This window comes from Limulus polyphemus, unplaced genomic scaffold (assembly GCF_000517525.1).
Source record: "Limulus polyphemus unplaced genomic scaffold, Limulus_polyphemus-2.1.2 Scaffold77, whole genome shotgun sequence".
Lineage (NCBI taxonomy): Eukaryota > Metazoa > Arthropoda > Merostomata > Xiphosura > Limulidae > Limulus > Limulus polyphemus.
In genome coordinates, this window is record NW_013665687.1 from 970,763 (window position 1) to 982,717 (window position 11,955).

The 11,955-nt window shown below is 36.8% G+C and overlaps 1 protein-coding gene across 2 annotated transcripts in view; it reads right to left on the minus strand.

Annotated features, from left to right (window-relative positions):
* The window catches only part of LOC106467147 (UDP-glucuronic acid decarboxylase 1-like), a 29,767-nt gene that overhangs the window by 14,410 nt on the left and 3,402 nt on the right, over positions 1-11,955 (minus strand). Inside the window, exons 2-4 of one of the 2 annotated variants that reach the window (XM_013927471.2) lie at positions 10,526-10,704; positions 9,480-9,632; positions 1,558-1,738 (exon numbers count right to left, since the gene is read on the minus strand). In XM_013927471.2, the coding sequence (XP_013782925.1) occupies positions 1,558-1,738; positions 9,480-9,599 (301 nt within the window). In that variant the 5' untranslated portion in view covers positions 9,600-9,632; positions 10,526-10,704. The remainder of the gene's footprint in view (positions 1-1,557; positions 1,739-9,479; positions 9,633-10,525; positions 10,705-11,955) is intronic. The other variant, XM_022395770.1, reaches the window with a different exon arrangement.

The window sequence follows — 11,955 nt, forward strand, 5'->3', positions numbered from 1 at the left end:
CAGGTACACAACTGAAGGAGAAATTTAGGGTGAGGAAGAAATAACGTACGTGCCAATTTCTCCAGTAGATTGGGTTGTGATGAACAGTAATGAAAAGAAGGTGAAGCAATGATAGATAGCTAAGAAGTTTGGCAAGTAAAGGATGAAGGTAAGTAGATGGAGATTGTGAGAGAGAAAAAAAAAGGAATGAAAAAGAGGAGATCCTCAAACTGAAAGAAAAGACTCTCATGATGGAGGCTCATGCAACAAGATAACTTGAGATTCAGCATAAAATAACTGGAGAAAAAGAAAACAAAAGACACATACCTGCATAATCCATGCAGTGAAGGACAAAAGTGGAGTTATCTGAGCTTCGTCAGAAAAAGGAAACTAGAATCAAAAGCAGGCATGGAAAAAAACATTAGTGAAACTCGTTGAAAGATGGGGCAGGCTTAGCTGAAGTAACACAAGCAGGAGAATGGAACAAGCCATCCGGTGCACAATGGTGGTAATATAACTGACCATCAAAGTGCCTCGAGTTGCCTCTACTGTTGAGGAGTGTCAGTAACTCAGGAGAAGTCGAAAACATGAACAAGTAATGCAAATGATCCATGAAACCAACATGACCTGGTATGTTGATAGTGCATAGGCCTAGATCATTAGCCTCATCATGACATTGAAAAGTACTTAATGAAACAATGGGAAATAGTATTTTAAAAGAAACCTTATCCTAGAAAAGGGACATGTGCCCCAAAATTACAGATTTGAGTAAAATTTGGTATAATTTTTTCTCATAATCAACAAAATTAAAAAGGAAAAATTACACTATGAATGGTAACAATAGTTTAAAATAATAAATGCAAAAATGTCTAAGTAAAACATATATGAGCAAAGGAGTGTCAAGGATGTGTTACCTTCATATCAGTTAAGAGCTATTATCTGATGATTACATCAGAAGCTGGCACAAGTTAATACATGGGGTGAGCTTCATTAAATGCTTGTGGTGTGTGCAAAAATCTTCATGGCAACGGCATAGGATAATAGTTCTTTGTTGTACAGAGTAGTGAGTAAACATTTCTGAAAACACAAGTAACATAACCATACAACTTTCAGAAAGCAACAATAACTGTAATCACAAATAAGGTTTTCTATATCTCAGCTTTGTATTGCTCATTTTATTTTTATTAAATGAGGTTAACTTTGAAACCTTAAAAAAAATCAGCCATAGAAAGTGCTAGCAAACAAAACACTTCATATTTTTTCTGAAAGACTGTTCAGGATTAATGTTTCAAATTTATGTGTCAACCATAATTTAGAAAATTTCCTTCTAGATATAGTCATATTTAGGTTTCTTTTAAGAAGCAACTAACTTTAAGATGTATATTATGCAAGAAGTATATTTTCTTTACAAAATCAGCCCAGCTTTTGAAATTGGTACTGATATAAGAATAACTCAGCTTATTTACATAAAAAAAATCCTTATATGCAAGCTAAAATCAGGCTTTATTACAAGTGCCCCTTTTAACATATTTACAACACAGTCAACATGAAATATTACACAAAATACATTATTCTTACCTTCAATAAATAATGGATTTATAATATCATGGTTTATAATTTCAAAGTTCTCATGTCCAATCCATTGTTCAATGTTTTTTCTACTTCCAGTAAAAAAGTTGTCAACAACTGTTACACTATGGCCATCCATCATAAGTCTGTCAACCAGATGACTCCCAACAAATCCAGCTCCACCAGAAACCTGTAAAAAAAAACAGCTACAAGATTCTACCCACTCTATTGAAATAGAAAAACTTATTTCATCCAAATACTATCTATCAAGCTGTCTTAATTTACATATGTATCTTAACTATTCATAAATTTATGTATTATGCCAATACTGACTCTGATTAATAACTTATCCATTAAAGTGAAATACGCACTGTCTAATCCACTTAGTTTTTACCATAGCGTAATTTTATGGATTAAAGTAAACAAGAAAACAGTAAAAAAGCAATATAAGTACATAATTTAATACCTCTCAAATATAAACTCTTTTACATATATATCTTTCTCTTTAATACATAACCATGTGTACATGTGCAACATAAGGTACCTGAAGTGTTACTATAATACCAACAACTGGCCATAAACAGCAGCACTATGATTTGGAACATTTTTAGTTGGAACACCTTTGACAAAACCCTTTCTGTTTTTCTATCACATCCCTACTGGTTATGTGGCTGTGTTTAATAGTACTCATGATGCTACATTTTTATACTTTCTCCCTCCTCTCTCTCTCTCTCTATATATATATATATATATCAGGGTCTAAAATTTCTACCCAATCCTCCAGGGGTTCTAAATGGTCCTTGTCAGATTCAACTTGTCAAATCCAGGGACATGTATGTATGTGTATATAAATGTAACATTAAACAAAACTCTTTAACAGAAAACAACAGTTTTTGATTATAAAAGTTTTGGAATGTACATGATCTCTACATTAATTCATATAAACAAAAACAAAATGTGACTTGAGATTAGTATTTTAATACTGACCAAAAGGTAAGATATTTTACCACTAAGATGTTAATATTCATCACATTTTGTTTGAATTGATACTGCCATTCACATGTTTTAGGAACATCCATTTCAGTTCAGACATCATAGAAATTTCCCATGATGTTACAAATAGACCAAGGATCCCCAGAAAGCTAGAGGCTCCATTTGGGAGATTTAAGTAAAGAAAATACTTTCATGAGACATACTATAGTTTTAAGATAAAAGTACAAAAATGCACATTTGATGACAAGGTAAAATAGGAAAAATGTTTAATATTCCAATCACCTCTGTTGGGCCAATTTGATTTTTTTTTTTTTTTTTGGTATTCTAGTCAGCCCACAGACCTCCTAGCTAGTTAGGATCAACTAAATAATGCAAGTTCCATACCCTGAATCACATATGTATATATAAGTATGATTACATAAAGTTATATTGTCCCCACACTGAAAAGTATTTCTGATAGGTACTTCCCTTGGCTCACAAGATTAGCTATTCTCGTTTATTGCTGCCTTCTATATGCAAACCTTTTTTATTACACATGCCACAAGCCTTCTGCACCCCGTATTGGAATCAAATGATTCCAACATGGCTCTCATGCAAATCATCATGCATCAACTATTCCACCAATAGGAGCATAGAACATTCACATGATGCATGTAACTCCCTCTATGCACCACTGCCAAAATATCACTTCAAAGATTGGTAGATGACGGAAGCATCAGGAGTGGGGAGGAAGGGTAGGAAGTGTGAGAGGAGGGAAGCACCTATCGGAAATACATTTCAGTATAGGAAAATTATAACTTCCGATATGGTATTTCTCTCTGCTCACAAGATTAGTTGGAATCCCACATTGATTAGGAGGAGGGACCGGTGCGAGGGAAGAACAGCTGTTCCCCCTAGAAACATCCAAAGGATACCCCTGCAGGTGAAAGAGTCAGAACCGAAGATAGGGACCACATCACTTCTGATACAGGTATACTCTTCATCCAGTTGAGAAATGTGTAAAAATCAGGGTGTAAAATGAGAGGAGCACATCCTAGTGGGAGAGAAAGCAGTAGGAAAGTGATCCTAACCGAAGAAAGATAAAGTAACTCAATCCCACAATAAGAAAGTTGGTAAATGAGGATGCATCCCATGGTGTGGAGTGGCTAGGGCATGGCAAACTGTACTTGGCAAGTCAAATACATCCTAAACATCCTCGTGGGGTACCGACATCAGCAAGCGAGGGTAGGATGAGAATCATACCACCTTCACCTCAAACCCAAGAACCGGAGAATTCAGAACTACTCCAATTCCTGGGTATTATGCAGGATTAGCTCTGAGCTATTGATCCAGGAATGTGACATTTGGTATGGAAACGAAGTCTATCACATGCAATCAACTCCTTCAACCATGAAACAGGTCAGGACCATCCAAAGGGCAATAATATCCACATAAAAAAAGAGAACAAGGAAGAGCCAAGGATAGAACCTGAATAGTCCAACGTATCTCAACTGTGACCTACAACACAGAATGAGGAATTGAGGGAGGAAGATAGACAACCCTAAACCTGTGTGAGCACTTATGTTGATTGGTTCACTTGAAATCCAAAACCAGCCCGCATGGTACCGACATCCACACAGGAGTAGGAAGAGGGCTCCCAATCAAAGGGGTGAACTGCATTTTGATGTCTCACTCTGTTGTACGTTTTAATCGCAAATAGGAGGATATTACATCATCTACACCAGCAGAACACCACCACCCTACTCTGAACTGAATGGTTATAGCCATCTTACGTGGAACCTATCCAGCAAGGTACCTCCATGATCAACCACCCCAGCAGCTTGGAATTGGAAATTGGTAAGGACTCCCATACTCCACTAGAAGAAAGGAGTGTGAGAATGCATTAGAGAGCCCAGAGGAACATTAACACCCAAGACAGTGCAATAGGTGATCATGAAACCCTATTTTGAAAAGCAGACCATACCAATTTATTCAATGAAGGCATGGCAGGGGTGGGCAGCTATCCCCTTCTGCTTTACCCATGAAGTCCACGGGTGGTATGGTCCAAGACAGGCCAATTTATGAAACAAATATTGCGAGGTTCTTCACCTACAAGCAATCTTGTGAAACACCCCATCTCAAAGGTGAGTGTGCAGAGCCATGGAAAGAAAGCACTATTATACATGGCGTACAGTGCAGACTTAGAGTTAAAGAATACCTGGCCAGGCACCACTCACCACAGAAGGGGATCCAAGTAATGAAGGTATAAAGATTTGAGCTCCTGAAAGAAAATAAATGATTAATAAAGACTTACCCAGTGTCAGAATCGCACCAAAGATTGGCATATAGTTACAGGTGGAAGGCAAAACCCTGAGGAAGCCAAAACCCTGATATGATGTAAATAATGGGAAATGAATGTGCTAGGGTTGGTCAACATGCCCGATTGTAGGATTTCCTCCAGAGGTAGACAAAGATGAGAAGTGAGGTGTCGGATTTGATGAGAAGTAACACAGTACAAAGTACATTAGGAAGGGGAGAAGGAGGAATAAGTCAACTGGATCAGATGATAAACCCAGTTGGTTAGTGTAAAAGTGGAGAGATCCCTGGACAAAGAGGGTTTCCAAGGGATAAAGAGATGGGAATGGGAACCATGGAAGGAAGCTGTGAGGGCAATATAACAATGAAGGGTATGCACAGAACATACAAGTCTATCGGATCGGGACGGGGGTTAGATATGAGAAATATAAGGTAAGGAAATAAGCAAAAAGAAGGAGGTTTTGGGAAGGAAGGAATGATCCAGATAATAAGGAAGATACATATGGTGGCAAATTGTGCATGTAACGTCAGACTGTCGATGCCCCCAGGCCAGGAGAAGGAAATATGCCTTAAGGGACAGGGGAAACAAAAAACATGAGGATATAAGTTCAAATGGAAATAAAGTAAGGGAATGGAGGACACATTAATAGCCAAAGAGGTCAACGAACATGTTCCCTGCTGTATCGGGAAAGGTATGGGATAAAACTGCCCAATAACCTGAAATTGAGGAGACAGAAGACCCCCAGTCGAAAAACCACATGAGAAACTTGGAGACACCAGCAACAGTATGGCAAACAGTTGGAAATTCCCAAGCCTGGGCCCATGTGTGAAAGACCTTCCACTTTCACTGATAAACTGCCAGAGGAAGGACAGATGGGTTGGGCCAAATGAGAAGCTACACGACAAGAGAAACCAGATCTCCTCACCAAAGACCAGGCAAAAGCCAAGCATGAAAACAGAGGACATGAAGTGCAGGATGTAGAAGCGTGACTGGGGTTGACGAAGGAGGTCAGGTAATAAGGGAAGTGGTACTGGAGGGAATAATTGTAGGTGGAGTAAGTGAGGAAACCATGGTTGAGCTGGTCAGTAGAGAGTGATAGAAGGACCTGGCACAGAGTAGCATGGATCAGGAAAACTACCTGATGAAGTAATCAGATAGAAGGATAAACATATAGGAATTTTTGTGACCAATCCTGGCTGAAGGCATCTATAGCCAAAGCCTGAGGATGAAGAAGTGGGGACCAAAATATGGATAACTGGTGATTGAGGGTGGTGGCAAAAACACTGATGTGAGGAACCCCCCACAGACTGCAATGCTACCAGAAAACAAGAGGATAAAGAGACCACTCCATTGGGTAAACCTTGTCGGGGTGGGAAATACGATCCACCACGAGGTTGAAAGCACCCAGGACATGACAATTAAACAAATTTGTTGCAAGTGGGTCCAATATAAGAGATCCAACGTATGAAAACAGAGGGATCTCGACCAGGTGCCACCTTGATGATTAATATAAGCCCCCACTGTGGAATTATTGGAAAGGATCATTACCAGACAATGTTTGGAAATACAAAGAAAGTGATCCAAAGCCCAATGAATGACTAGGAGCTCTAGGACATTGATATGTAAAGATTGTTCATCCTAGAGACCAACAACCCGAAGCCTCTTGGTGATCAACCCATGCACCCAAGCCCTGAGGGGATGCGTCTGTAAACAAATGTAAGTACTGACAAGGAGGAGGAAGCGGGACACCCGGGGATGTACAAGTCATGTCCAACCACCAAAGTACAGAACTGAAGCCAGTTCGAAGAGTAGGGTGCAAAATTGGTATACAACCCCTCAATGGACAAACCAAAGACAAGGATGACACCATTCCAAGAAGGGAATATGCAGAGAGGCATTGGATATGTCCATCTTTGTCTGTGGTCTTTAGGGGAACTACAAACAGATGGGAGTAAAATTCTGGTGAATGATGTGGAACAGGTTCTATAGTCTGTTGGGTGAGGAGGTCCTGTACCACCTCTGATAGATGCTGGCCAGTTAATGGATCCCGAGGAGAAGGAAAGGAAACAGGTACCTGGGACAAGGGAGGTGGGTCAAGAAACAGAATTTTGAATCCCTCCAACAAAACGTGAAGAACCCAAACATCCGAGATGAAAGGGTGCCACTGATGAACAAAGATCGCAAGGCAAGCACCCACCAGGCTTGAACCAACCAAGCAGTCACCGGAACTGTTGGCAGCGTATCATGTGTCACCAAGAAAAATGGTGAGCCGTAGCACCATGGGAAGGAGGGACAGGTAAGGGATGGGAAGGATGGGAAACTGAAATAGGCACTACACTTGGCTCTGACTGAGATAAACTGGCAACTAGATGGGAAATGGTAGATTGTTGCTGGGCAGATGCCACCCTCGACTTCAAGGATTCCGGGGCCATATCAAAAACAAAATGTCTTAAAAACTGAGCCATATGCAAATCCCAGAGACAAGAAGCAGATAAACGGGTTTGAGATAAAACAACATAATGACTTGAAAGATCCCAATAACAAAGATACCACGTCTGTAAAGCCAGAGCCAAAGACAATAAATGAGCCAACATGGAGGTAAGGAGGTAGAGGGTGTCCCCAGAAAACCCCTTAAGATTTCTGTGAAAAGCCTCAGACATAAGATAGATTGTGGAAAGGTACTGCAAAAGGGTCATGAGGGTAAGACGGAGGCAGAAAAATTGGGTATGGATGAGACTAATGGGATATTTGGGGCCCACTCCCCAAATGGGCAAAACTGAACCCAACAGCTGTTGATCGAGATATGGGCAGTGTGCCCAATGAAATGCAAAGGCCAACTGATATGAAGCCTGTGGGGGATGAGGCATACTACAACATCGCCCAACTGAGAGGGAAGTTGGTCAGCATGAACCCGAATGTCAGGGGATGGGGGAAACATCAAATAAGGTTGAGAAGTATGATCATGCAATAACAAAGGATGTAGGTCATAAGCTATAGGAGCAAGGGATAAAACATCACATAACTGAGAAATAAAGTCAGAAAAAAACCATAGACAGGCAATCAGAATCCTCAGGGAGGATATGGGAAGGCACGGCAAAATCAGGAGGTGGAAACAGATGATCAAAGTCCTCATCAACCTAACCAGGTTCTTCAGAAAGAGTAGCAATTTTTGGATATAAAGGTTGACTCGTATAACGTTCAATCTCCTAAACATAGACAAATCTCCCATCTGTGGTATAGTGCCTGTCAACTGTGTGACACCCAAAGTGGTAACATTAGCTTCAGAATTCATGGTGATATAGTCAAAAAAAGAATTTGAAGTAAATAAGAAATGCGACTAGAAGAAAGGTGAGTCAATTGAAATAATGTCAAAAAATAACTGAGTATTTTAAATTAAATTAAACCACTCCGAGAAAATATGATCTAAAACATGAAACAAGACAAAAAAAAAGAAAGACATCTGTGTGCAAGCGCTGACAAATGAGAAGTGACAGTTCGGTAGAGATGCATAGAGGGAGTCAAATGTGTCATGTGAGTGTACTATGCCCCTACTGGTGGATAGGTGATGCATGATGATTTGCATAAGAGCTATGTAGTAATCTTGCAATTCCAATAGGGGGAAGCGTAAGGCTTGTGGCATGCATAAAGAAAAAGTTTGCATATAGAGGGCAGCACTGAACATGAATAGCTAATCTCGTGAGCGGAGGGAAGTACTGTATCAGAATAAATGCTTAAGCTTCTCACTTTACTTAATTGTTACCAGAACTTTATTAACCAGAGGTGTAAACTACAATATGGAAATATTTTTTCGTACTCCAAAAATATGCAAAAATCTAGAAATTATGTAACAAAATATAAATCAACTGTGGACAGTAATTATTTAATTTACAATGTAAAAATGGTTCATTGTTTCATGGACTTTTTATATAGTGATAGCAAATATAGTTTTTATTTTCTCTGTTTCATTACTTAACTCTTTCATTGCCACATTTAAACATCACTCCCAAGTACCAGTTTTATTATTTTTAAGATTCACAACAACAATCAAAAGACACACTTTAATATTTCTTTACTTATCTAAAACTCGAAACTGATAAATTATAAGAAGTTTCTACAAATTGCTATAAAATTCCAAACATCACAGCAGCTCTAGAAAGGGACATACATGTGTCCATTGCAATGAAAGAGTTAAAGGAAAATGTGTTTGGCCCTCCAAAAATATTATGAAAACCTTCACTTTTTGATAAATTTTTACTTGGGCAGATTTAAAAGTAGTAGAGGTGCCAAAGTCACTGCTGTCACACATCAGTAATTAGATAAGACAGTGAAACTACTCTGAGATTCTTCTGCATTATACGTCTACAAACTATGTTTCAAGTATTTTGTTTTGATACTTCCAAGACCAAACTGAGGCTCTTATTGAGACCATTAAACTTTTTTGTTCACAAAATCCTGAATGTATTTTTTTTTTTGAAAATCATGATTATTGTATCTATATGACGTACTTTTGTATTACAATGTAGTGAGTTAGATGATTTCATGTTGATTATATCATTATAACAATCACTATTCTTCAATCAGTTTGCATTTATTAAGGTTATTTTTTCAAGCAATCAACCCTTCAAAAATCTAGCTTCCTTACCAAAATTCTTTTTTTATCTTTATATCCTAATGGCTTAACAGGTGGAAATGTTTTTGGAACATTCATTTCCAGTTTAATGATTCTTTCTTCCATTTCCTGCAGTTTTTCTTTGATATCCATGATAAACTGAGTGTCTGATATACTTTCACAGTTCTGTAAGGATGAAACATAGAATAGTTAATGTAAAGAAAAAAAAATCTTTACATTTCTTTAAATAAAACAGTTTGAAAATCGTATTAGTAAACATATGTCCCTTCTTTATAAATTCATATATTTTTATTTCAAAAGAAAAACTAAACATTTATTTTATACAATAAAAAAGTGGTGTAGTTAAACCATGTTATGATTGAGCACTATCCAGGCATTCATTTTTTAAGAATTTCAGTATCCTCTTAACACTTTTTATGGCTTTAATTACGAACTAATAGATCACAGATTAAATAAAAAGAAAATTGTAACTGTTTAACTTCATACAAAAAAAGGATATGAAAAATAGGAAACCAAGAAATAATCCTTACTTTCATTTCACTTAAGAGCAGTCTACTTAAAACTGAGTTTTAGAACATCACCCAAAATCTTCCATATTTTGCAAATCATATAAAGTAGTCACTATTTTTCTAAGACTACTACACTGATAAAAACGTGTGAGTGGTTTGATTTTGTTGAGACTATCATCAGCAACACAGCAATAAATTTCCTTATAAACAATAACACATTATTTCAACAACAACAAAAAATGAATAAATTATTTTTAAAAAGTAAATCAAAGGCAAAAACCCTTCTGCTACCTCAAGCTTCATACATTATATTACGACAAAGCAAAGACAAGATATACACATGTAAACAGAAGTACCTTACTAGAAAGACCAAGCACAAAGATTTCTCTTAATAAATAATATAATTTTATATATTTAGGAGATATAGGTACATTTGATAACAGAAACTTGAATTTATATTCTCTCCAAACAGGTTACCTAATGAGATAATATTTTCAAAAGTCCATTATATTTATAAAACTCAAAAATAAAAATAAAGAGAAACCTTACATGTCCTTCTTATACTCTTTGAAGAAATGATCTGCTTCAAAAGGCTTTGTACATTACAAACAGCTGGAATGAAACAGGTGTCAAATGATATGTGCTCTATCTACCAAATGTTGGAACTAAATATGGTTTCCATCAGCAGTATACCATCTGGTATTTTACCTCATACAGTACTTCAACATCTAGAAAAGTAAAAATACACTACATTTTGCTTGTTCTTATGACCATTAACTTCTAACAGCTAAACAGTACAGGCATACAACATTTAGTCATTATTTGCAAGTGCTCTAGTGTGGCACTATTTATAGGTAAACTAGTCATGAATGTCTGTAAGTTGCAAATCATACATATTTCTGTTACTCCAACTTGTACATGTTCACATTAGTATTAGAATATATGTTTATGTAAAGTTTAGTAATTAAAATTCTAAGTATGGGCACAAATATCAAACTTTGATTAATGAAATTCAGTAGTGGTCAATAATCTAAACCAGGTGTTTTAGAGCATAAATGATCAGCATTTCCCAATTAGAATAGAAAAAAAAAAGAATAGTAATCAAATTAAAAATAAAAGTGCAAAAAAGTCCTTTAAATTAACTTATGACTGAATGTAAACTGTATTAAATGCACTGGGAATATATGTACATATTTCTCTCTCTTATTAAACACTGTTGTTTTGGCTGAATTTCTAAATACTTTGTGTTATTGTAACAGTTTCTATGGGATATGTTGGAATTGACCTGAATCATTTAGATACTAATACCTTGATGGTTGGTAAAATTGGAAATATTGATAGATTAAATGTAGATGAAGAATCATGGTCAGACAAGGGATTTAAATGAGGTCAAATATCATATATGCAAAGTGCTCTCCCTTTCATTTTTAATAGGTTACAAGAGAGTGGGCAGGTTCCGAAGGATTGAAGAGTTCCTTATGTCACTCCTGATAATAATTGCCCTGGAAATTATATGCTAGTTACTTCTGCAGTGGGAAAAATTATAGAGATTCTGAAAAAAAAGGAAGCTTTAATAGATCATTTAGTGAAATATTGTAATGATTGAAATAATTATGAATTTCACCCTTCCATTGCTACATTAGAATATACAGTACCTGGGAAAAGTATTCACCCACTACCAATATTGTCACATTTTGATAAAATGCAAATAATGTAACCAATTTTTTTAATGATATAACTTAACACTGTTATGTGTGAAAAAGGTTGAATATCAGCAAAATCTGCAAAGAAAATATAAAAATTGAAATTTACTGATTGCATAAGTATTTAGCCTCCTAGTTCAGTACCTGGTGGAAGCACTTTGGCAGCAATTACTGCTGTGAGTCTTTATGGATAGGTCTCTACCAGCTTTGCACAATGAAATGCATTTACCCTGAAGTCAAGTTAAACCACTTTGATTATATATGGACAGAGACCAT